The sequence below is a fragment of the Mesoplodon mirus genome (genome assembly GCF_964341445.2).
Source record: "Mesoplodon mirus genome assembly, chromosome: 19".
NCBI lineage: Eukaryota > Metazoa > Chordata > Mammalia > Artiodactyla > Ziphiidae > Mesoplodon > Mesoplodon mirus.
In genome coordinates, this window is record NC_138995.1 from 19,044,894 (window position 1) to 19,070,818 (window position 25,925).

A 25,925-nucleotide genomic window follows, 5' to 3' on the forward strand; every position below is an offset into this window, starting at 1 on the left:
CAGACCCATACTTAAAATGTTCTAGAAACATACACGACAATGGGGAAAAAAACTATTTTTCTGGTCCCAACACCCAAACATTACCACTGCATTTCTGTTTACAACCAATGTGACCCTTGGTTATTTGTGTGGATTTCACAGAACCATTCCTCCTGGCCAATGCAAACTGAGGTCCACAGCTTGAACCCCTTCAAATTCAGAAATGCATTCTTTAGTATGTGTAGCCCATGGTGAAAGATGTGCATTCATTTGGGTGAATCATTTATACAAGTGTAAAAACATGAATACACACTTCATTATATGTTTAAATGTTTATGAAATGTGTGCAGTAGGGATAAAATTCAGCAAAGGTCATTGCATCTGTTATTATGTATTTTCATTGTCATACAGTTACTGATACGGTTCTACTCCTACCAGTCTCAAGACCTACCTTACTCAAAAAATGTTGGTGAGAAGTCAAACTGATGTCATTTCTTTATGTACAGAACATTGAAAATTATGCTCTATAAAATTACTTTCCAGACTTGAGGACACGGGGAGGGGGAAGGGTAAGCTGGGATGAAGTGAGAGAGTGGCATGGACATATATACACTACCAAATGTAAAATAGTGGGAAGCAGCCGCATAGCACAAGGAGATCAGCTCTGTGCTTTGTGTCCACCTAGAGGGATGGGATAGGGAGTGTGGGAGGGAGATGCAAGAGGGAGGGGATATGGGGATATATGTTTATGTATAGCTGATTCACTTTGTTATACAGCAGAATTAACACACCATTGTATAGCAATTATACTCCAATAAAGATGTTTAAAAAAAAAAAAGGGACTTCCCTGGCGGCGCAGTGGTTAAGAATCCACCTGCCAATGCAGGGGACACGGGTTCGAGCCCTGGTCCGGGAAGATCCCACATGCCACAGAGCAACTAAGTCCATGCACCACAACTACTGAGTCTGTGTGCCACAACTACTGAAGCCTGCATGCCTAGAGCCTGTGCTCCGCAACAAGAGAAGCCACTACAATGAGAACCCCGCGCAACACAACAAAGAGTAGCCCCTGCTAGCCGCAACTAGAGAAAGCCCTTGCGCATCAATGAAAATCCAACGCAGCCAATTAATTAATTAATTATTAATTAAAAAAAAAAAAAAACTACCTTCCAGTACATAAAATCACCTTTAATCTACACTTAGTCTTCTACACTCAAAAGAATGTCTGGAATGCAATGCCTGGCTTTCTCCCCACCCCCACTGCCCTGCCCACCTTCTATCTTGTCACCTCTGGAGAAAGTCAAGAACCTTTGTCACATGTCTCCTTGATTCCAATCTTGCCTTCCCTGCAATCTGTTCTTTACATGGCTGCCAAAGAAAATATAATTATGTAATACCTCTGCTTAAATCCCTCCGGTGGCCTATTGCATTTAGAATATTCTCCAAACTCCTTTCCAGAACCTGCGATACCTCACATGGTCTGGCCCCATGAACCCAGTTTTTCTGATTGTTTGTTCGTTTTTGGTTTTGCTTTCTTGTGTTTTTTGGCCACACCACGTGGCTTGTGGGATTTTAGTTCTTGGACCAGGGATTGAATCCAGGCCCTCGGCAGTGAGAGCGCAGAGTCCTAACCACTGGACCACCAGGGAATTCCCCCAGTGTTTTATTATTTAAAACAATATTTATAAAATATTATTTTATTATTATTATTATTTTGGCTGCATTGGGTCTTCGTTGCTGCACGTGGGCTTTCTCTAGTTGAGGCAAGAGGGGGCTTTTCTTCGTTGCAGTGCACGGGCTTCTCACTGCAGTGTCTTCTCTTTGTTGTGGAGCCCGGGCCCTAGGCGCGCAGACTTCAGTAGTTGTTGCTCGCGGGCTCTAGGCTCACCAGTTTCAGTAGCTGTGGCACTGAGGTTCCGTAGTTGTGGCTTGTGGGCTCTAGAGCGCAGGCTCAGTAGTTGTGGTGCATGGGCTTAGTTTCTCCACAGCATGTGGGATCTTCCCGGACCAGGGCTCAAATGTCCTCTGAATTGGCAGGTGGATTCTTAACCACTACACCAGCAGAGCAGTCCCTGTGTTTTGTTTTTTTTTTTTGACAAATAGTAAATATAAATTTTAATCAATCATGTAAACACAGTAAAGACAATCTAAGCAAACACAAATAATGCTATGAAAAGTAAGCTCATTCTCAAATTGTTTTGGAAAGTTTTTTATGTTTTTTCCATATTATCTAGTCCAAAGCTTTACAAATAATAAATAAATATTGCACTTAGGTGGTTGATAGTGATCGCGGAAATGTGCCTGCAAAGGGCTAGCAATTTAAGTCAGATAACACAAAGGTCAGATCTAAATGATGAGGAATATTGATATAATTTTCCTCTGCAGTTCTCTGATTTTGAGAAGCAAGAATCTTTTTTTTTCTTTGCTCTATTTTTTAACATAAGCACAAATATGCCCATGCCACTGCCAGTATCTGAAACTTTACACACAATTTAGGAGCATGAAGGAGAACTCCACAGGAAACTCAGAGCTCAAGTTCTATTTCAGTTCCCATTAAAATGTAAGAAAGGGGGCAGGGGGCTGTCAATTGGTGAAAATATGGTAATGGAGTCTCCAGCATTAACAGAACTTTTGAGAGCCGGAATTCATCTCAAAATTGCCGATGTTTGGAGATTTTAACATCTCTGCTGCATCACAAACAGCCCACTAGCCTCTGAGCCTGCAAACTGATCTCTTGTGATAGATACAGGTCCTATAGACACATTGGTCTTTGCAAATGCAAATCTGATCAGGTCACGTATAGAATACAGTTATTTTTTTCCTGGCCCAAATGTGTCTCTCCTCATCTTCGGAGAGGGAGATGAGAATGAGAGACATTCTCACAAATAGTCACTGCTATTTATTCATGACCTGGCTTATTACTTGTCAGATCCTGAGTTAAACATTATCTAATTGAGTCATTACACACACACACACACACACACACACACACACCCTTATTAGGTGGTTATCACCCTCACCTTACCTTAGGTGAGGAAACCGAGGCTTCGACTGGCTGCACATACTTGCCCAGGCTCAAGGTAAGGATGCCCGCAAAACCCGTTTGCTACCACCACTGTACACACCGGGCGAAGCCGGCGGCAGGACTAGAGCTGCAATTCCCGTGTGGCTGTGCGGCAGCCTCGCGAGAGTTGACCTAAATTCAGCAGCATCGCGAGAGTTGGCTTAAATGTGGCGGCGGGAAGGCGGCTATCGTAGCTACCGAAGCGGCTGGGAGGGCTGGCTGCTGAGGCGATGGCGGACAGCTACAGCCGGGACAGCGAGCCTACGACGCGCACGCTACTACGGCGCGTGCTGGATACAGCGGATCCTCGCACCCCGCGGCGACCCCGGAGTGCTCGGACTGAGTATGTGAGGGCGCTGCCCCAACACAAGAGCAACCAGAGGGAGTGGGCGATGGGGTCCAGAGCTGACCCTGTGTGGAGACGGAAACTGAGTCTCGGAGAGGAGCAGAGTCCAGGCCTCTGAGAACAGGCTCCTTTCTCCTCGCTGGGCTCGGGTCAGCTGTTTGTGCGCCCACCCCTGAGACTCCAGGCCGCTCGGGACCTCAGAGCTCAATTATGCAGGCGTCCTTGGGGGTCCGCTTCTGGAAGCGAAGGATAGGTGCTCAGAATCTGGACCTCTGCTATGTTCTCTAAGCCAGTTTTTTTCCAGAGTATGTCCAGGCATCTGCCCTGAACTGTCTCCCAAGCTGTTCCCAGCCGAAAGAGGGGAAAGGAGTTGCAGAGCATAGCCTGGGTAGCAGTCAGGAGGCAGGAACTGGAAAGATGCTTTGCTAGAGAGCAGCGAATTTGGCCTGACGTGGTGGGAGTGTCAGTGGGTGAGGGCTGTGGTGAGCTCATGGTGCAGAGAGGGTGTAAGATGGCATCTGCTGACTTCCTGGGGCAGTGCAGTTCCTTTATAGACAATGGGAAGCCATTCATTATAGGTTTTAGACCTATGAGTGATGAGGTGGGAGTTGTGCCAGAGGAACATTTATGTGGTTCTGGAATCTGAGAGGGGATTGGATTGGAGAGAGTAGGGCTGGAGTGACCCATGTGGAGGTTGCTGTCAGACCCTGACTAGTACTTAAAAGGTTTAAAAATATTGAAATATTCCTGGATTGTTTTAGTGTCTAGAATGGATACTTTTCCAGTTGTTCCTCTTATCTGTGTGGTTAACCCCTACCTCTGCCATAGTCACCTCAGCCCTTCTCTCTGGCTGGGTCATCATATTCCTTCTCTCTTCCCATACCCCTCGGCTCCCTTTCATCCACAACCCTGTTGATATAGAACTGGGAATAGGGCTGTGGGAGGGCAAGTGGTTTCTGGTCCCTGTCCCTGAGGGTAAAGGACTTCAGCCAAGATCCCTGACGAAGACCCGTCTCTAGTTCACCCTCCCTACATAGTTCTCACAGTTGCTGCTCTTTACACAGTGTCCAGAGAGCCCTGCTTCAAACACCTTCCTCTAGGAGGCTGAGGAGCCAAACAAAGATGACTGCCCGGCGTTGTTCTCATAGAGCCAGGGTAAGTGCCCTACCCACTGATCACTACAGGGCTCTGGTTGCCTTCGGGGGCTCTTGAGTTATAGCTCTGCTCTGGAGCCCACCTTGAGGGACTGTCAAGGCAAAGGAACAAACTGATTGCTTGATGCTTTTACCCAAAGTCTATTGACAGATTGGCCCATGTTCAAGCCAGTGGACACCTGGAGGAACAGACACCCCGGACTCTAATGAAGAACATCTTACTAACTGGTGAGTGAGCACTGGCCTGCAGTGAGAATCAGGCACCAGCCCTGTGGTATCTCTCATTTAGGGCAGCCTGCCCTGCCAGCTCCACTCTCTCCTTGCTATTTCTACAGCCCCAGAATCTTCCATCGTAATGCCAGAGTCAGTGGTGAAGCCAGTGCCGGCACCGCAGGTGGTCCAGGCTTCCAGACGGGAAAGCGGTCAGAGCAGGTGCAGTAAATTCCCTCCTTGGGCTAGGCTGCTGGGCATTACTAGTCAGGGAGCCTCTTGGGGCTCTAAGAGCCGGAGTTGGGTGTCCTGGCTTGTCTGAGAAAAGCTCCATCCTTGTAGCCTGGAGCTGCAGCTTCCTGAACTTGAGCCCCCAACAACCCTGGCTCCAGGTCTGCTGGCTCTTGGCAGAAGGAAGCAGAGACTGAGGTTGTCAGTGTTTCAGCAAGGAGTGGACTTGGGACTGCCTCCCTCCCAAGGTGAGGTCCTGGACAACATCTGTGGCCACCCTCTCTGTCCTCTGGAGAGACTGAGAGAGGCCTGGCTAACTTATTATCGTTTCTTTTTACATTCTCTTGCAGAGCCTCATGGGAATGCTGATGCCTCTTCCCTCACCAGGTGCTGTTGCCTGTTCCGGGAGTTGGTGGAGGAGAGCCTTGGGGAAGGGGGTGCTGACTAGAATGCAATCTGGCCATAACTGCTCCATGCTCACAGCATGGTGGCTGGGTTCTAAGAGATGAGAGCACCGGGGCAGCTGGGGGACTCCTGGGGTGGGGGAGGGTGGTTGGACCTCAGGTACCTGACTTCCCTTTGTGCCTTGTCCCTCCTATCAGCTCCCTCAACTTGACTTTCGCCACACCTCTGCAGCCACAATCAGTGAAGAGGCCTGGTTTGGCCCGCAGACCTCCTACCCGCCGAGCTGTAGATGTGGGTACATTTTTGCAGGATCTGCGAGATACTTCCCTGGCCTTGGCTCCTCCAGGTAAGGTTGAGATTTCCATCTTCTGCCCTGTGGGGAAAGCTTTCCCCCCATGATTGATGGGAGGTGCTGCTGAGTCCAAGGTTGCTTCTCTCTCCTTTGAGTCAAGAACAGTGAGCAAGCCTGGCCAGTAGGTCTATGAGGACTTTCTGCTTTCTTTCTGCAAATGGCCTCTTGTCTTGCGGGGGCCCAGTCTTAGTCCCTCTGTATCTTCCAGGACCCCATATCCTTGAAGAGCTATAGGACTGAGGGTAGGAAAGGGGTGTGATATGGTGGCTGGAGCTTATTGGGAGGTTGAAAGGGGCTAGGTTTCAGGATCAGCTGTTCAGTCAGAGCTGACCTGGGAGCCTGATTCCAAAAGACAAGTCAAGTTCACCAGGATAAGAGAAGGGTTGCAGGCAGAGGGACCTGAATGAGAAGTGGAGAATGGAGGCATGGGTGAGCAGATTGGGTGGGGCAACCTATGGAGCCTGGGAATGCCAGGCTAAGGAGCAGAAGGTAAGCAAGGAGAGCTGTGGAAGGGAGATTAGGCTTAGAGTGGGCTTAGTCTTCTCTCTAAGGGCCACTTGGGCAGGCTTGTGGGTCCACTCCCCAGGCCCTGGTGACTGGCTAGCAGAGCAGCAGGTGGGCGTGCAAAACACTGAGTGCCAACTGGACCTTGATCTCCAGATGAGAGCCTCAGAACCCCTGTTGCTACTCTGCCAACAGACACAGTGTTGGAGGACACCCAGCCCTTCTCCCAGCCCTTGGTTGGCCGTTCCCCCAGTGTGCACCACTCCCTGCCTTGCCGCTCTCACTCTGGGGCTAAAGATGTGGAGAGGGCTGCCAGTCGCAGGACATGGAGCAGTGGGCTTGGGCTGCAGAACAACGGTGAGTATGTGGGGCACGCAACCTGGAGCCAAGCCTAGCTTAAGCAAGAATTGGCATTGGTGTTTTTTCCTCTTCAGGCCCATATGTGTACCCCTCACCCCCGAGTCCCTTTGGAGGGCTGTTGATCCCTCCATCCAAGAGCAGAGTCAGTGTTGGGCCAGGAGATTCCAAACCAGTACCCTGGGGCTGCCTCTGGCCCTCTTCCCTCCTTGATGGGCTAGGCTGGGTTTTACTACTCCATCTTTACCTTTCTCAGAGCTACAGCCCGGGCCTACTGCTTTTCTAGCCTGTATTCTCTCCCCTTGATCCAGGTGCTGGGAAGCCAGCCCAGCTTCTGGCAGGAGAGGTGGAGGAGGTTGATGCCCTTGCTCTGGGCTTTCCGAACGTCAGCAGTAATATCTCTGAAGAAGATGGAGTAGGGCCCTTACAGAATGGAGCAGGTGAGGAGGCAGAGGAAGGAATGGAAGGAAGCTTGAGGGAAGTGGAGAAGGCAGCAGAAGCACAGGGATCCACCAGAGCAGAAGAGCCTGAAGGACACGTAGAAGTGACCGAAGCAGAGGGATCCTGGGGGGCTGTCGAGGCCAAGGAGCCAGAAGGATCTTCAGGGGATGAAGACACCTCTGGTAGAACAGGTAAGGGGCCCAGTGCAGGGATCAGGGGGTGGGTGGGTAAGTGACAGCTGTGTCCCTGGCCTTGGAGGAGGGCCTTACCTGGCTTGTGTTTCTGGGCACAGGTGGTCTTGGGCTAGGGAAACTCTGAAGGGCCCCTTGCTTGCCTGGAGCTAGATGGAGCCCTCGAGGAACAGGATAAGGAGGCTGTAGGCCTTCAGGGTTGAGTGAGATGCTCAGGCCTGTACCCTCTGTAACCCTGCCCTTCCTCTGCAGCAAGTCCAGGGTTGGCCTCCAGCACCCCAGAGTTCCTTCGGGCCAGGCGACTTCAGTTTCTTCAGCCAGCTCCACCGCCTAGCACTGCAGTGTAAGATCCCACGACCCTGTTCCACATGGGCTTCTTGGAAGGGGGCAGGTACTGAGGTTGGCATTGGGTACCACAGAGTTATCACTCTTATCACTCTTCCTTTAGGTGTGTAAATGATTACCCAGGAGAGCACCCTAAGGTGGGCTGGATGGGGCCCACTCAGAGCACATCTGTCATCCTGGTGCCTGCCTGCAGGGGCTTAGAGGAGCCTGGGCAGGGGGGAAGTGCCTAGGTTAGTATGCAGTCAGAGAAGGCTCCCTGGAGGAGGATTAGCAGAATGGGACAGGCAGCAGTGGGCTGAGTAGGGGGAATGTCCATGCCAAAGCCTGGGGATCATGGGCCTGAGCAAGTACTGGTTTGTATGATGAGGCTAGACTGGGACATTGTGTCCAGATTGTGGAGGGTTGGGGCCCCAGGGAAAGACCAGGCTTCTACATAGCCCCCTGTCCCCACTGCCCCCCAGAAATGGTTGGAGCTGTTGGTCCAGCCTGGCCAAGGAGCACAAGGGCCCTAGTCTTGGCAGGAGCCAGCAAGACTTATCTTTGATTAGCGGCCTCTTTAGGTAGCAGCAGTTCAGCTAACTCTGTTCACTCCTTGCCCCCAGGTTACCTTCAGAGCCTCCGGAGCCTCTGTCGGTCAGGCTTCCTCCCAAGCCCCGAATCCCTGGCTCCAGACCCCGTCAAGATCCCTACAAGACTGGACTGAACCACTATGCGAAACTCTTTGGCTTCTATGCTAAGATGCCCATGGAGAAGAAGGCTGTGGAGATGGTGGAGAAGTGGTGAGTCCTTGACACTTGGGGTGGGGAGAGGAACCCCTCAGATCATGAACAGACTGTTTTACCCCTGCTTTCTTGGCAGCCTGGACAAGTATTTCAAGCATCTTTGTGACGACCTGGAGGTATTTGCTGCTCATGCTGGCCGCAAGACTGTGAGGCCAGAGGACCTGGAGCTGCTGATGCGAAGGTAAGTGGATGGAAGCAGGGAGATGCTGGGTGTGGGAGTGCTGGCGCTGATTCTCTCATTCTCCATCTTCCTCTGCTGTAGGCAGGGCCTGGTCACTGACCAAGCCTCCCTGCATGTGCTCGTGGAGCGGCACCTGCCCCTGGAGTACCGACAGCAGCTCATCCCTTGTGCATTCAGTGGCAACACTGTCTTCCCTGCCCAGTAGTGGCCAGGCCTCAACACCTGCCCTGTCCCTACCCAGGGCCCCTTGGCCCCACATACACTTCTAGGTTTCCTCCCTGCCCCCCAGCATCAATAAAATGTCACAAACAGAATATGCTGTGTTTTGGTGCACGTTCTGGGACCAGCCAAGCAGGGACCAAGCACCCTTCCCTTGACTCCCCAGCATAAGCTAGAGAATAGCATGGGTTCAGACAAACAATTTTATAACAACAGTCAGAGGTTAGCACGGGAGCACTCAGGCTGCCCACAGTGGCCTCAGCTTGCAGGTTCCTGCTCTCGGGGCCCCACACGCCTAACATCACTCATCTGAAGCTGTTCCAGTGCAGTGTGGAGCCTTATCACAATGCCTTCTTCCTTTTCCTCGCCCTCTTCTGGCAGTTCTGTCATGGGGAGCTGGAAGGCCTGGCTCAAATAGCTGTTTAGGGTCTGCTTGTCCAGGCTGGGATCAATGTTCATCAAGGCCTCACGTACCTTGGGTAGGGTCACCTCATCGTGGCTGCCCCCACAAAGAAAGAGAGAGATAGACCTTGACCGTCTTCTCTATACCCCAGACCCCAAGATGCCCTCTCCCAGGTTTGAGCAGTATGTAGTGCCCAGCAGCAATCTCGGTGCATAGGGAGACCTGGGGCTTGAGGTGCTACTCTGTGGCCCAGCCTGTAGGACTTGCCTATGACTGAGTGAGCCTGAGGTCCCCAGGGTCACTCACAGTTCCAGGTCCAGCTCCTGCTTTAACTCCTGTAAGTATTCATCCTTTTCATCCATGTACTGTTCCCACAGCTTTTGCACAAAGGGCATGCTCTGGCCCTCCTCATACTGGGAAGGGGCCACAAGGCAGGGTGAGGGTACACGGGCTAGGGTCCAGCAGAGGCTAGGGCAGGACTGGGCAAGTTCTTGGGCCCCAACCCACCTCCATAAATAATACACAGTAGTTGAGCAAGTCTGCATTGCTGCTGCTGGGATGCCAGCCCCCTGCCTCCATCAGCTCCTGAATTCTCTCGTCCTTGAAGGGGAAGGTATTCGAGGGCAGTGCTGTAGGGAGACGCAAGGGCTGACAGGCCTGGCTGATGCCTGCCTACCCATCTCCCCGCACCCCTCTGCCAGCCCCACTGGTGCTCAAAAGGGCACAATGCACTGAGTCTCTGGCCTTTTCCCACCAGGCTCCCCTTCCCCCTGCACAGCTAGGAGCTTGGCCAGAGGTCATGCTGGGCTGAAGTTCAGGGTGGCCAACTGGTCTCTCACCTTAACTGCTCCATGGTTAGTAGCCCCTCGTTCTGGCTGTCAGCACTGGTCATCTCCTTCAGCAGCTGTGCTATTGTCTTCTGCTTGATGTACACACTCTCTTTCCTCTAGGGGGGAAGCTTTGACCATCTTGCTGTTTCCTAGAGGGGTGGGGACAGAGCTGGCCTATGCCGGAGACAAAGGGTGGAGGACCAGGCCCAAGCTTACCTTTCCCATCAAGACTGCATAGAACTGACTCATGACCTCATTGGAGTGGAAGAGCTTGGTATATTCAAAAATGGTGTAAGCCCAGGCCATGGCATCACCAGGCCCAAAGCGACGCTCCAGGAAATTGAAGAAGAAATCTGGGAACTTCTCTTTCTGCAGGGTAGGGGGAAGACTGCTTGGTCAGCCTGCCCCACGTCGGTTGGCTCTCCTCCCTGTTCCCTAGCACCTTGAGGGACAACCCCCCCCCCATGCACCAGAGGACTCAGGCAGCCACACCAGGCCAAAATGGCTAGAGAGATCTGACCTGCTCCTCAGTGATACGTTCCTTCCAGCCATCCTTGAGGAGGTTTACCACATCCTTCTTGGTTGGCTTCTTGTTCTCCACAATGCCATCAAACCGAAGGAAAGGGGGGATGGATTCCCCGTAACCCTGTATGGAACCATGTCAGCTTATCTCTGGGCCCCTCTGTAGCCCCACCAGCAAGCAGGGCAGAGCCCCAGATAGTTCCCCCAGAACATCAAGTCTTCTCAGCAGCAAGGCCCGGCCATTCTGACTCTGGCCCCAAGCCTCCTGAGCCCAGGGACTCCCCTACCAGACCAGGGAAGAAGTCTTTCTCCCGGAGCAGCCCCTCGCCAATCTCCTCCAGGAGCACATCCACCAGCTGGTCGCTGTTCTTGCCCTTGGCCAGCATTTGCCAGCGATCTCGTCCTCCAGCCACCACATCTGCAGATGGGGAGAGGGAGCTGGAGTCCAGACCACGCGCTTGAGCAGTCCCTAGAGCTCCCATGGCCAGCATTACCTTCACACTTGGACCAGTCTGGCCGTGGTGTGGCTGTGTGCTGGATCTCCTGCAGCTCGGAGCAGAACTGGTGCCGCTCCTTCAGCGTGCTCGTGTGCAGCTGCAGCAGCATCTCGTGCTCCTTGTGGACCTCTGCATAGTCGTCTCTCAGGCTGTCCAGCTGTGGGCAGGGTAATTGGTCCTTGCTACTCACCTGCATGGCCCTTCCCTACCCTGCCTGCCCACCAGCACCTGCTCCTGCAGGTCCTTGAGGGTCTTCTCCTGCATTTCAAAGTCCCTTCTGGGCACCACGTCTCCAAAGCTGGCTTTCACGGTGTTGAGTTCCATCTGCGTGCGGGTCAGGTCTTGCCGGGCCATCTTCAGAGCCATTGTTAACTTCACGGGGTCCTCCCCCCAGACACCTGCCAGGGGGCCCGCCAGCTCATGTCACCCTGCCTCTGGGGCCTGTAGCCCAGGGCAGGGTTGAGTGTCCCTTGGGGCATGTCCCAGGTCTTCCTGCTCTCCCAGCTTGGGAGCCCCTGAGTCTTCCCACAGTGCTACCAGCATAGGGCTTTGAGCTTAAATAGAGAAGCCCAAGATGTGGAGTACCAGGCCTGTCCTGCCCTTGGGGAGTCTAGGCTGCCTCAGCTGCCAGTGATTGTTTCCTTCATAAACAACAAGTCTATGATTCTCAGGCCGCTCAGAAGATCCACAGACCCAGGTGGCAGCAGGAACATCTCCCATCGTGAATGAGCAGATAATAGGAGAGTTGAATGAATAGGAGTGGTGAGAGCCAGACTCCTCTCCAGCGCCTCTTCAGGGGAGAGAAACCCACCTTGGGTTCACCTGGGGACTGGGCTAGTGTCATGTCTTCCCGCTGGTACCGTAGCTCATTCAGGTCTGCAATAAGGATCTTATGGGCATCTCGCTCGCTGAGGCAGCGCAGATACTCCTTAGCCAAGTTCTTCCTCAGTTTGGTCACCTGTTGGGAAGAGAACAAGAAAGGGAGGAGAAGGAGGAGACTGGTCATTCCTGAGAACCCAGCAAAGTGCCGAAGCTTCCTCCTGTGGAGAAAATCTGGCAGCCAAGGAGCGGGACTCTGCTGGCATTTGGGGCCATACCAAGCCAGTGCTGAGCTGAGGAGGAGGGCAGCATGTGGAGAGAGGGGTATGGGGGGAGGTGGTGGCTCTGTATGTCATCCCAGGCAGAAGGGTGGAGAGAGCTAGGGGGTCACCCCAGGGCTGAAGGCCTCAAGGTCACCCCTGGGGTGGGGGTGGGAGGGATTCAGGGAGTTGGTCACCACATTACTCCCTTTCACCTCACTCTGCAATGAGATCTTCTCCTCATTCTTTTTTTTTTTTTTTTTTTTTTTTTTTTTTTTTTTTTTTTTGCGGTACGCGGCCCTCTCACTGTTGTGGCCTCTCCCGTTGTGGAGCACAGGCTCCGGACGCGCAGGCTCAGTGGCCATGGCTCACGGGCCTAGCCGCTCCGCGGCATGTGGAATCCTCCCAGACCGGGGCACGAACCCGTGTCCCCTGCATCGGCAGGCGGACTCTCAACCACTGCGCCACCAGGGAAGCCCTCCTCATTCTTCTTATCAATGAGTTTTAGCAAATTCATCTTCTCTTTCTTCAGCGTGGAGATTTCATCTCTCTCCTTGGCCCTCATGGCCAGGATCCTCTCGTTGCAGTCCTCGTTCACGGTGACAAGCTTCGCCTTCAGGGACTCCAGAGCCCAAATCTTCTCCCTCTGGTCGGCTAAGCAGGGACAGGTAGGAGAGTCCCTTTGGGGCCATGGAGGACAAACAACCAGGAGACACTGATCCTGAGGTCACAGTGAGTGGCTATGTCCCTTGTAAACTCGAGGAGTCTATACATGCCTGTTCAAGGCATAGCTCCTGCTTAAGTCCTTCTTGCACTTGCTTTTAAACCAGGGGCAGAGTCCCGATGAGGACCAGGGTCTCACCTATGCCCTTTCCCCATGCGGCCTTTAGTCCTGAAGCTGCACCATGCCCAGCACCTCCTGAGCCTGGTGAGGGAAACCCCCTCACTTCCCAGGGGTACACCCTCCCTTCTGGGCTTCACTCTCAATAGAAAAGATGCTCTATTTCCTACAGATACTGCCCCACCATGCTTCCCAAGAATGGGAGGTAGTCAGTTGCCCTGGGGTGCCCTATCACATGACAGTGTAAACAAAAAGGCTAAGGGGGGCTTGGTGACCTCAAAGCCCAGTTTGTTGCTGCCCCAGCCCTGCTGCAGAACCCAGAAGGTCAGAGTAGGATTCTCTCTGCCTCTTCCAGGCTGGGCCCAGGCAGGGAGGCTGCAGTCTCAGCCAGCATCACCTCATATGCATTCTTGATGGAGGATAGCAATGGCTTGTATGTTTTGAAGTCCTCTATGAAAAATTCAAAGATCTCTCTGTAAGGCTGGCAAGAAAAGGGAAACTGTCACCTCCTGGCCTATAGCTGCCACCCTCAGTGGGACCTAAGTTTTTCTTTGCTTGGCTTAGAAGTGTTCTAGCATGAAGCTGCCAGGCGACTCACATTCAAATAAATGCCACAGGCACCGCCGGGGTCTCTCACAGTCAGGGAGCTGAGGGGCAGCTCCATCCCTCTCAGCTGCTCTCTGGAGACCTCTCCTGGTGCTGTCTCTGAGACCTGGCAGATGACCTGGGTCAGGACCTCCCCCTCTCTACCTGAGCCCCCTCTGGCTCTCCAGGCAGCCAGCCTCCTCCATGCACTGTGCTTCAGCTGGCCTCTTACCAGTACCCCTCCCCATCTTACAGTCCTGTGGGGGCAGGAGAAGGTCTAAGGCTCTAGCTTCCAAGTAGAGGTGTGGTTTCCTGTCCCACTTGGACACACAGGAAGTTTTTGGAGGCAACATTGTATACTGGAATGAGCACAGGCTCCCGAAGCAGCCCTGAGTTTGAATCCTAGCTCCACTACTACATAGCTGGATGCCTTCTCTGAGCTTCTGCTTCTCTGTTGGCGAGGTTCCTTTAGCTTATGAGACCATATCTAAGGCCCCACCCAGAGCCTGGCACACAGACAGTGCTCAGCAAATGCTTCTGTCAGTGACTAAGTCAGAAGTGAGGGATTCCCCGTCATCATTGCCATTTGAGCAGGGATTTGGTGATTCCTTCCCTAATATGCATCAGAATCTAGGTTACATCTAGATTTCTCTCTGTATCTGGCTAAGTTCCTCAAGCTTGGGGCTGTTGTAACTGGGCTGGTAGACATTGTATGACCCCTGCTTGCCCAACTGCCAGGATTTAGGCTCCATTCACTGATACCCAATGACCCAAGGTGGGTGCTGGGGATCACAGAAGGGACTGGGGACAGCATTCAGGCCACCTGACTCAGGTAAAGAAACCCAACCCTCAGGAGAGTTTTGGTTCCATGCCGGTAGACTTGCCTGCTCACTGGCTTTGTTAGAGAACAAGTTTCTCTTACCAGGAAGGGGAACCCAAGAGAGCTGGGAAAGGCTGGTCTCGCCTGAATGTCTGAAGTGCCTAGTCCTGGTGAGTAAGGTTTCTTCCCAGCCCTGCCCCTGCCCTCCCCCCAGTTCTTCTGTGGCTCTGACCTGCAGCCTTAGCTCCTGGGCAGAATCTGTGCCCAGGTCCAGCAGGAGGAGCTCCTTGCGTAGGTAGTTCTCTAGTCGCTCTAGGTACCTTGGCTTGGTAGTGCGCAGGGGCTGCTGCTGCCAGTTACTGCAGGGAGTGGTGGACTGAGATGTGATGGACACCCCACCAGGCCCTTGTGCCCTGGGTCTGGGGCAGCAACACCCCTGCACTGTTTCTGGGCCCAGTCCGTCCACCATCAGGCTAACCCTGGCTTACCCTACTCGCTTCTGGTAGTCATCTGAACAGGGCTTTCGATTATGCAGAATGGTCTGGTCACTGATGTATGTGGGCCTTGGGGACAGGTGGCCACTGATGGAGAATGGACAGGACTATAAGAAGGGACAGGTGGGGTTACCGTGACAATATTGCTCCCCTTCCTGATGTTCCTCTCCAGGCTCCTCCTCCACTCCTGGGTTCCCCCCGCCAACACCTCTTAATATGGTTCATAATTAAGACTGGGATCCTTAGAGTTAGAGAGGGATTAGATTAAACCCTGGGGCCCTGGTTATGTGACCACAGTCTGAGCCTCAGTCTCTGCATCTGTAAAATGGGAATGGTTGTGCTCCCCACTGCATTGTATTGATGTGAGAATGCAACAAGAAAGAATAGAGGGTGGTTTACACAGACTCAGGCACCTTCTAGTAGCTCAGTAAAGGTGAGTTCTTCTCTTCTGTAGGTTTGTCAGTGAGTACTGAATACCTGTGCTATGAAAACAGATATGAGTACTTACTGGGACCATCTCTTGCCCCCACAGCACAGTCCAGCTAAAGAGAGTCGGGGAGGGCAGGCGCAGCCTCAAGCCTGGACTCTCAGGCAGGACTGCAGAGATTCAGCAGGGTGACCTGTGGACCCCGGGAGGAGACTAGGCTCTACCCCCTGGGGGAGGGGGAGGGGAGAGGTGCTAGGGCCCTGAAGCAGTGGGATCTCATTTTGAACCTTGAGCAGGGGTAGGGGGTAGTAGTATTTATGAGCTTGTTTTTTCAACTTTTTATGAAATACTCAAAAAAACATGAGAGAAAAAAATGACTCTATTACCAGTGAAGCCTACTTCTAGGGTTCATCCATTCAGTCATTCATTTTTTCATCAAACATTTCTGGGTCCATAGCACTTGCCAGCCCCTGCTGGGTTCTGGGACATGAAAGAAGCTCGGGGTATGATGGAAGTGGGACGACAAATGAACTGATAAGCAGGTAGTAACTGAAGCTGATGCAGGTCACAGGAGTGTGGGGGCCTTGACTGGAGGGTGCCAGGGGAGGCTGGTCCTCTTAGAGGAGGAAGTGATGATGTCAGTGATTTCAGTAAAGCTTGAGTGACTTCATGGGAGGAGCTGAGGTCACTCTGGAAGAGAATGATGTGCCAGGGGAGGTGGGGGAGTGCACAAAGACTGCCTGGATAGCACTAATACCTCAGGGAAACAGCAGCAGTTTTGAAGGGCTATGAACAGGGGCCAATGCCCAAGGAGGGCAGGCTGGCTGAGGCTGAGGTCTGGGCTGGCCAGTGCAGAGGGGACAGAGATGAAGCAGCAGCTTCATGCCTACGGGCAGTCCTCAAAGCCTTACTTGTGACTATGAAAAAATCAGAAAACTCCTAAGTGTCTAAAAACAGAAGATTCTTTTACAGGCATGAAATGTTTGTAAAGAGGCTTAACATGCACTATATCTCTAAGGGTTAAGTACAGCCTGAAATTAGAGAATAAGCACAACCAGGTAAGATGAAAAACCAGAAAAGATGGAGAAATAATCCAAAAGGTTATCAGTAATTATTCTCCAATGATAGGCCCATGGGTGCTTATGTGTCTGTAATCATGTATTTTTCAAAATTTTCTACAATGCACATAAGTTACTTTGAAATTTAAAAGAACATTGAATTATTGAATTCAGTATTAAAGCTTCCTCTGTGGAAGGCCCTGAGCCCAGCTTCCAGGTTCTTCTGAGATGGAGAGAGACTAGGCCTACCACCCATGTCCCACACATCCAGGTCCTAGGAGTCCTTCCAGGCTAATGGTGACTGGCTCCTGGCCCTCTTAATGTGGAAAATGCCACTGTCTCCTTGGGCTCTTCTTTGCATTCTATTAGTTCTACCTATTTTTTCTTAATCTTGCAATCATTCATCCTTTCCCTAAATATTTTGGAAAGTACATAGTAAGCCTTGTTGCTAGGTCCCAGGGAGGACTCCAGCCTCTTGCAAGGGTCTAGGTTGACCTATCTCTGTACTTCCAGAACTGATGGCATCATACTTCACACTCTTCATAGTCTTTTTTTTCCTAATTGAAGTATAGTTGATTTACAGTGTTGTGTTAACACTCTTCATAGTCTTAAGTAGCACTCAGCAAATATTGTGGAATAAATATTTAAGGGAGCACAATAATTTAGCTGGATGCAAGGCATAATAAAAACGAAAACGCTACTTATTGGGCGTATATGTTCACACATGCTTTCCCTGGGTCAAGAATGCTCCAGCTTGACTATTCAACCTTAGCATCTCAGGGGTTCTCCCTGATACTCTTCCCAATCCCAGCGTCCACACTTTCCCATCATCACACCCCCATCTTCTCTCAGAAACACAGACTATGTCTTGTTTACCACTGTATCCACAGTACCTGGCACACAGTGGGAATCAACAAATATTTGTTGAATAGATAAAAACATAGGGGGGGAAAGAGAGATGATGAAACAGAATTGTAAAGTGTTTAAAGCCCTCCTATCAAAATAAGCTACATCAAGCAGAGAAAGGTAAAAGACAAATACTAAGAGTAATACAGTTGATAATGACAGGTGAGTAGATTTATACATACATTAAACAGAAATAAAGAAGGACAATCTTTTAATATATACAAAAAAATAATCGTAGGCCACAGATAAGGTGTTAACACATTTTTAAATGAGAAACTGTATACCTTGCATTTCCTGATATAATACAATGAAATAACTGATAAGGTAAACATACCTCTAAAACACTTAACCATTTACAGAAATTTAAAAATAAATTAATATTTTTCCCGACCCATTTATTACTTAAAGTAAAAATACAACATGTTATAGAAATGTTAAAATTACATGTTCAAAATGTTTGGGATATGATCAGAAAAGCACTCACAAGTTTTTAATTGCTTAAAATCCTTTCACTATCTAAAAATAAATGGTTGGGGCTTCCCTGATGGTGCAGTGGTTAAGAATCTGCCTGCCAATGCAGGGGACATGGGTTCGAGCCCTGGTCCAGGAAGATCCCACATGCCGTGGAGCAACTAAGCCCGTGCGCCACAACTACTGAAGCCCACACAACTAGAGCCCGTGAGCCACAACTACTGAAGCCCACACAACTAGAGCCCATGAGCCACAACTACTGAAGCCCACACACCTAGAGCCCGTGCTCCACAACAAGAGAAGCCACCACGGGCTTCCCTGGTGGCACAGTGGTTGAGAGTGCGCCTGCCAATGCAGGGGACACGGGTTCGTTCCCTGGTCCGGGAGGATCCCACATGCCGCGGAGCGGCTGGGCCCGTGAGCCATGGCCGCTGAGCCTGCGCGTCCGGAGCCTGTGCTCCACAACGGGAGAGGCCACAACAGTGAGAGGCCCGCGTACAGCAAAAAAAAAAAAAAAAGAGAAGATACAAATGAACTTATTTACAAAACATAAATAGACTCACAGGCACAGAAAACAAACTTATGGTTACCAAAGGGGATAGAGGGGTGGGTGTGGGGGAGATAAATTAGGAGTTTGGGACTAACATATACACACTACTATATATAAAACTGCTAAACAACAAGGACCTACTGTATAGCACAGGGAACTATAGTCAATATCTTGTAATAACCTATAATGGAAAAGAACCTGAAAAAGAATATATATATTATATATGTAAAGCTGAATTACTTTTCTGTACACTTAAAACTAAGACAACATTGTAAATTAACCAGACTTCAGTTAAAAACAAACAAACAAAAAACAAGAACAAAAACAAAGGGAGACTAGCCTTGAAAATTTCCTGAGCAGACAAAACCAGTTTAGTCATAGAAATAAAGCTTAATCTAGCTTATTTTGGGGGACTTAAAAAATAAAAAAGGCCCATCTTCGTGCTCTGTCTGCCGTTTCTGTAAAGAGAAAAAGTCACCCTATTTTGATTGCTGGGCATATGCTGCTTTCTTGTCCTGGTTGTTAACAGCTGGTAAGGCCTCCGCAAGCCGGTGGTTGGAAGGTGGCGTTCCCGGGAGCTCCGTGCTCTCTGCTTCCCCCTGCAGGTGAAAACGGGGAGGGCGTCCCCGGGGGTCGGCGGTGGCAGGAGGCAACAGCGTCCTCTGGTGGTTTAGAACGGTGTCACTGCCGCCGTGCAGAAGAAAGGGAGTGAACCTGGCCCCAGGTCCACTGAGTAGGTGGCAGCTGAGGGGGACGGGGAGCAGGCGCACCAAGTACTGTGGCTGCGCTTGGTCTCCGCTTAGAGTCCACACTACCCCTTTCCCTCCCTGATGTCAGGGTCCCCATGTTTGAAGTCCTCAGCCTCACAAAGTGTACAGCTCACGTGTCCCCAGATCCTCCAGACAAGACATCCTCGCACAAAGAAACCCACCACAGCCCACAGTTCTCCACTGTGAGCTGGAGTTATAAATTTGCTCAGATGTGTTTTTTCACCTGTAAGATTTGGACAATGGCTGTTTCCTTGTTAAATAGTAATAACAGGGGCTTCCCTGGTGGCGCAGTGGTTGAGAGTCTGCCTGCCGATGCAGGAGACACGGGTTCGTGCCCCGATCCGGGAGGATCCTGCATGTCGCGGAGCGGATGGGCCCGTGAGCCATGGCCGCTGAGCCTGCGCGTCCAGAGCCTGTGCTCCGCAAGGGGTGAGGCCACAGAAGTGAGAGGCCCGCGTACCGCAAAAAAAATAAATAAATAAATAGTAATAACAATCATATGATCATATCAACAGAAGCCCCCAAATCTTAATAACACAGTATTTTTTTTTAATTTGAGGGAAGAATATTCTTCCTTTTTTTTTTTTTTTGCCACGCCACGTGGCATGCAGGAATGTAAGATCTTAGCTCCCAGACCTGGGATGGAAACTGTGCCCCCTGTAGTGGAAGTGTGCAGTCCTCACCACTGGACCTCCAGGGAATTCCCCAGCATTCATTTTTATATAAAAACTTTAAAGAACATGAATGGAGGGAGAACCTGTCGTGAGGCTGGTAAGGAGTCTCTACTTCCAGTGCAGAGCCAACGGCGCAATGGAGAAACATCCTTTACTACTGTCTTCAGTCTTCACAGATATACAGCAATAGTGGTGCACATATGCCAGCGACTCAAGTACCACATCAGGCACTGCGGCCGTAAAGACAAGAAGATATAGTCATAGCTCTGAAGGACCTTGACAGATCTGGTGGGACCATCCCAGCACCCAGCACAATGCCTGGCTCATGGCAGGCTGGGTGAAGAAATGAGGCCCACTCCAGAATGCTGCGTTGCAGGGGAAGGTTATCTGTGGGCAGGAGCCGAGTCCCTCTCTGCTCAGGGAGGTCTGGGAAGGCTGTTCCGGTAAGGTTCAGCAAGTGTGCACGTTCCCCCACCCCAGAGCCTGCTGGGCCTGGCCTCTGAGCCACACTCCCCTAACTGGGGAGAAGCCGCTTGGTGGGGCATGGTTCGGGTGGGTGGTGATTTTGGGTTCAGAGAGGGAGGCAGAAAGGATCTGGGGATCAAAATTTAGGGTTCCAACAGGACACGGCCACTAACCAGCAGCGTCTTCCGTTTCTGAGAAAGCTTGCGTTTCTGGGTATTCTTGGCTTCTGTGAGGAAGGAATCATCTACAATCGCTCCTAAAGGTCGCAAGTGTGCTCTGCACAGAGAAGGAGAAGGAAGTGGTGGGTGACAGAGCCTTGAGTGGGGAGTACACTTCCACTCTTCCCAGAGCCACAAGACATGGCTTCCTTTCCCCTCAGAGCCAGGCTCTGGGTCTTCCCAGTGCTGCCTCCAGATTCCCAGAGGTGCTGCCAACAAGCTCCTGGCTCGGGGCCCAAACCACTTTCCCACATTCCCAGAAGCCTTCTCCTCATCACAAGAGTCTCACCAACTCCTGCAGTGGCAGGACACCCTCACCATGAACCCAGAGAACCCTGCAGGCCTATACTTCCCTTCAGTGTTTAGCTGTGGCTGTGATGACAGTTCCATGAATGTGACAGCCACATTCTGGGGGGTGTGATACCAAAAGCAGGTGCTATAGGACAAGAAGCACAGGGTCTGGGGTCCAAGAGCCAGGGTGGCAGTCTTGAGCCTCTACTTACTGGCTGATAGGGCCCAGAGGCTGACATCTGTGTTTCCAATAGGGACCCCCTTGGGCAAGTCATTTAATTTCTTTCAGCCCAGTTTCCTCACAAGGAGGTGGAGACAGTTCTTGCATTTTCTATCTCACAATGCTGTTGTAAAGTTTAAATAAGAGTAAAAGAGATATGCAAAAATAACCTGTAGGGACTTCCCCGGTGGCGCAGTGGTTAAGAATCTGCCTGCCAATGCAGGGGACACGGGTTCAAGCCCTGGTACAGGAAGATCCCACATGCCGCAGAGCTACTAAGCCCATGAGCCACAACTACTGAGCCTGCGCTCTAGAGCCCACGAGCCACAACTACTGAAGCCCGCACGCCTAGAGCCTGTGCTCTGAAACAAGAGAAGCCACCGCAATGAGAAGCCTGCGCACTGCAATGAAGAGTAGACCCCGCTTGCCACAACTAGAAAAAGCCAGCACGCAGCAACGAAGACCCAACACAGCCAAAAAATTAAAAATTAATTAATTAAAAAAATATTTTAAAAAACCCTGTAAACTGCAAGGAGCTGCAGAGATATTAACTGTGACAGCAGGATGTGGGAAAAGTGGATCATAAGGAACCACTTTTAACTCCTAGGCCTCTTGGGGAGAGCCATCATTGCTCAAGCTAGGAAGGCATTTGGGGGTCTAGAGGGAGGGCTGCCTGAGGGCAGTCAGACTTAGGCGGAAAAAAAGGAAGAAGTGATCCCAGTAATCCATGGTGGCGGCGGGTGGGAGTGATTTATGCCGCTAGGTAGACTTGTATCTTCATTCCCCTGCTAGCTGGTGGCCTTCGGTATGCTGTTTAACCTCTTGAAGCTCAGTGTCTTTGTCCATATAACTGAGACAAGGATTACCCAAACTCCAGGGAAGTTGAGAGCAGTGACGTGAACCCAGTTGGGAAACCCTGTCCTTCAGGGTTCTTCAGTCCTACTTCATGGAGCAGTGACACCCCAAATTCCAGTTCTCTGTTGTCTCTAAGCTGAACAAGTGTGAGCAAACCATGTCGAATACGCAGCCGGTGTGGAAAAGGAAAGGCTTTTGCTCAGATGTTTATGGGTTTGAGACAGGATGCAGCAGATCAACCCATCTGCTCACTGGGTTAAATCATACCTTCCTGTCAAGACCAGTCAATTTTCTAAACTCTGTTCTTGCTCCTGCTGGAACTACCACATGGGGCAAGGTAAGCAAGAAAACTATGGGGAACTCTACAAGTCCTGAGAAGTTGCCAGATGGAAAATCTCAGTAGGTAACATGTTAGGTTTTTTGTTTTTTGTTTTCCAGAAAGAACTCAGTGAGAGACAAAGTGATATGTAAGAGGTGGATTTATTTGGAGAGAAACACACTCCACAGAGTGTGAGCCATCTCAAAGGCGAGAGCGGCTGGTAACATGCTAGTTTTGAATGCCAAGGGAGACAATAGTCAAAAACAGATTTGCAAATGTTAATTTTAAAAACACCTGGGGCTTCCCTGGTGGTGCAGTGGTTAGGAACCCACCTGCCAATGCAGGGACACAGGTTCGAGCCCTGGTCCAGGAAGATCCCACATGCCGTGCAGCAACTAAGCCTGTGCGCCACAACTACTGAGCCTGCGCTCTACAGCCCGTGAGCCACAACTACTGAGCCTGCATGCTGCAACTACAGAGGCCCACGAGCCACAACTATTGAGCCTGCACGCTGCAACTACTGAAGCCTGCACGCCTAGAGCCTGTGCTCCGCAACAAGAGAAGCCACTGCAATAAGAAGCCTGCGCACCACAACGAAGAGTAGCCCCCGCTCGCTGCAACTAGAGAAAGCCCGCGTGCAGCAACGAAGACCCAAAGCAGCCAAAAATAAATAACTAAAATAAATAAATTTTAAAACACCTGGTAGAGTCTATACACTTATCCAAAAAGCTTAGGATGCTTCTTTAGTATTATATTAAATATTTTACACCAATTCTCAGAGAGGAATGGGAAATAGATTATATTTCTACTACAAAGGTGGAGAAAACTCAGTTATTTAACTAATGGCAAGCAGTGGGTTTGACAGGGGGTAAGTCCTGGTATTGAGTGAAGTCAAGCTACTGAGTTCCATCCACAAATCTACTGTGCCAGGGATGTGAGGCTGAAAGGAGAAAGCCAATGGGGAGGAGAAACCTGCCACAGGAAAATGCACAATTCAAAGGTCCCTTTATTTATTTTTTTGGCTACACTGTGTGGCTTGCGGGATTTTAGCTCCCTGAGCAGGGATTGAACCCAGGCCCTCGGCAGTAAGAGTGCAGTGTCCTAACCACTGGACCACCAGGGAATTCCCTCAAAGTACCTTTTAGAGGGTCCTGCTGACATTCGTGTAGTGCTAAGGTCTGGCCCATGCTTCATCATCCTGGCCCTGCTCTAAGGGGAGCTGGAGGAGGACACCCACACTATTCCTCTAAGGGAAGCAGTGAGCTTGGCCCAATATACTATACACCACTAAACACTGGTGAATGAAGAATATGGGCAGGAATGATGTTTTGTACTGTCACCAAATTCCGCATCAGCAATTACATTGTGCTTCCTTCTTAAAATACATGGGGATTCTCTTTCTGAGTCTGTTTCATATCCCTTTCAAACTTGATTGCAGTTTCCTAAATCATTCGTGTGTTGGGTAACAACACTCTTAAGCCTGTTGTCTGCTTTTTGTGATCCACTTCGTGCCTTTTCTAGGCTTTCTCTGTCAAGGCACCATTTAATTTCTTGACTTTTCTAGGCTTTCTCTGTCAAGGCAGCTGACCATGGGGGATTAGAGTTTAGGTGAGATCAGGTTTTTTGCATTAGGAATGAGTAGAAGCAAGAAAGTACACTCATCAAACGTTTAGTGAACGCCGATTATGTGCAAGAGCTGTCATGAGAGCTTCATATATGCCGCCTAAATTTTCCCAACAGCTTAAGGTGGGCTGTGTCATTCCCATGTTTGAGATATGGAAACAGAGGCCCAGAACTTAAGGGCCTTCTCTTAGCTCTCAGAGCTAGAAAGGTATTTAGCCAAAATTTTTGTTTTAATATGTATACTTTGTGGCTTTCCGGGCCAACAGAGCTTGTTATCATATTTGCAGTGTCCAGATGCTGCACCCCTGAATACAGGCAGGAGCTACCTTGAGGCCATGGGATGTTCTTGGGCAAGGTTGTTTATCCTTGTGGCTAAGATCTCAGGTTTGGGTCTCACATGGCTGGGTTCAAATACTAGCTCCATCACTTATAAACATGTTTAAGACACATGATCTCTTCTGGATTCTATTTCTTTATTTGTAAAATAGTGATATTACTACCTCATAGAGTTGTTGTGAGGGTTAAATATGGTGTATAGAGCACTTGGCACATAATACACGCTCAATACGAAAAAGCTGGCTATTACTAACGATAAAGTGCGCCTGCCCTTTTACTAGAATGTAACGACCTTCCTGGGCTGACAAGTCATCTGAGATTCTAACTGTTTCTGCACCACTGATCCTGTGGGGCTGGAGCCCCGAACCAATGGACAGAGGCAGGAGGTGCAGAGGTCCGAATCAGGTACCATTTCTCTTTCTGGAAGTACTCAAGGCCTCCTCTCCGCCCTCAGTCCGGCCAGCGCCTACCTCAACGTGGTCGCGAAGCTGGGGCACTGCGGCTTCGGGGAGTCCATGACCCTAGGGCAGCCGGGCAGCCAGCACTTGTGGCCTGGGAAGCTGTGGTAGTTTACAGCCCGTAGCCATGGCGACCAGGTCCCAGCAGCCCAGCGGAGGGGACGGGGTCAGGATTGTGCCACGCCTCCGAGCCCCGCACCCGCGGGCTGGGAGGAAGGCCAAGTAGCAAAGGTGGACTCGAACCGGGAATAGGGTCTCCTCAGAGTCAGTCACTATAGCGGATACGATCCTAGCGACCAGAACTGAGGCAGGGAGATAAACAGAGGCCATGGAGGAGGGAGGTGAGCTGAGAGGCCGGAGCCGCGTTGCCAGCGGGAATTGTAGTTTTTGGTGTCCCAGTGTCTCAGCCGAGCAGGCTTATGGCCGAGCCGGTTTGTACTACATCTCCCAGAGATCCTTACGAGCCCAAGCTGGTCTGCCCCTGGAGAGCTCTGCATTGTGGGAAATGGAGTCCAAGATGTGGCGAGGCGTAGTGGTGTCGAAGGATAGGTGCCGGACTGGGACTCGGTTTCCCTACGGCCCAGGTTGGCTCGCTGGCCATTGGCTGAAAGAGGCGGATCTGGTCCCGCTTTTCCCCGCCCCCAGTGACACAATAGCAGCTCCCTCCAAGATGGCGGCGGCGACGGCGGACCTGGGAGCTGGGAACCTGCAGGTTGGAGACTCCTCCGGCGGGGGCACTGGATGCGGGCTGCCGTCCCCAGGGGAGCAGGAACTGAGCCGGCGCCTGCAGCGCCTGTATCCCGCGGTCAACCAGCACGAGACGCCGCTGCCGCGTTCCTGGAGCCCCAAGGACAAGTACAACTACATCGGCCTCTCCCAGGGCAACCTCCGCGTCCACTACAAAGGTATTAGCCTGTTTGGTCGCAGGGGGAGAGGGCCAGAGCGTCTGCGGGGTGGGTGTGCTGCCCAGCCCGTGCTCCATCATGTCCATTCCCCAGCTCGAGTGCTCCGGCTTGGGCCTTAGTTCCTGCGGGGTGTCTAGGGTGGTGGGGCTGACCAGGCCAAGGATTGACTGCCTAGTCTGCTCTGCCCTGAGACATCTGATGTCAGGAGAACCGCAGCAGGTGTCCAAACCCAGTGCTGGACTGGACATTCTTCTCAGGGCCTTCCTGCTTGTTTTGGGGTACCTCCGACTCGAGCTAGGCCCTTCACCACTGCTTAGTTTCATAAGTGTCTGAAGAAAGGGGTGGTCCCATCCCCTCCATTAGCCAGAGGCCCATGAGCTTGCTCACCTGCCAGACATCCCAGACAAGGCCTAGGGTTCTGCACTAAAGTTGTGGGGGCGTCTTCCAGGGCTGCCTCTTCCTCCCCTAGTCTTCCAAGTGGGCTGCCTGTATCTTGGAGAGTCTGGCAGCAGCACTAAGGAATCTCTCACATACGCACCCACATTGC

At 51.1% G+C, this 25,925-nt stretch overlaps 3 protein-coding genes across 4 annotated transcripts in view; 2 read left to right on the plus strand and 1 right to left on the minus strand.

Moving 5' to 3' along the window:
* Positions 1-3,203: 3,203 nt before the first annotated feature.
* Positions 3,204-8,856, plus strand: CENPT (centromere protein T). The gene is made up of 13 exons (XM_082607690.1): positions 3,204-3,386; positions 4,454-4,544; positions 4,684-4,771; positions 4,879-4,975; positions 5,096-5,232; positions 5,335-5,371; positions 5,587-5,735; positions 6,441-6,602; positions 6,914-7,234; positions 7,487-7,577; positions 8,182-8,358; positions 8,438-8,542; positions 8,624-8,856. Exons 1-13 carry the CDS (start codon positions 3,274-3,276, stop codon positions 8,745-8,747), a joined length of 1,692 nt encoding a protein of 563 aa, XP_082463816.1. The 5' UTR covers positions 3,204-3,273; the 3' UTR covers positions 8,748-8,856.
* A 120-nt stretch (positions 8,857-8,976) lies between these two features.
* On the minus strand, positions 8,977-25,074 carry TSNAXIP1 (translin associated factor X interacting protein 1; the record flags this gene model as incomplete). Its single annotated transcript, XM_082607343.1, is given in 17 exon segments — positions 8,977-9,260; positions 9,471-9,577; positions 9,672-9,783; positions 9,785-9,793; positions 10,004-10,110; positions 10,211-10,363; positions 10,515-10,640; positions 10,804-10,934; positions 11,011-11,170; positions 11,242-11,411; positions 11,836-11,971; positions 12,550-12,746; positions 13,321-13,414; positions 14,571-14,697; positions 14,827-14,939; positions 20,327-20,429; positions 24,935-25,074. Coding segments are annotated over 17 exon segments (2,226 nt in total). The 3' UTR covers positions 8,977-9,019.
* The window catches only part of RANBP10 (RAN binding protein 10), a 67,015-nt gene continuing 66,129 nt past the window's right edge, over positions 25,040-25,925 (plus strand). Inside the window, exon 1 of one of the 2 annotated variants that reach the window (XM_082607344.1) lies at positions 25,040-25,378. In XM_082607344.1, coding sequence (XP_082463470.1) covers positions 25,144-25,378 — 235 coding nt within the window. In that variant the 5' untranslated portion in view covers positions 25,040-25,143. The remainder of the gene's footprint in view (positions 25,379-25,925) is intronic. The other variant, XM_082607345.1, reaches the window with a different exon arrangement.

Coding starts and splice junctions, on each gene's coding strand:
- CENPT (XM_082607690.1), top strand. CDS start 3,274: ATGGCGGACAGCTACAGCCGGGACAGCGAGCCTACGACGCGCACGCTA. Junction 6,603..6,913: donor GCTTGGGCTGCAGAACAACG/GTGAGTATGTGG, acceptor CCCTTGATCCAG/GTGCTGGGAAGCCAGCCCAG. Junction 7,235..7,486: donor AGACACCTCTGGTAGAACAG/GTAAGGGGCCCA, acceptor CTTCCTCTGCAG/CAAGTCCAGGGTTGGCCTCC.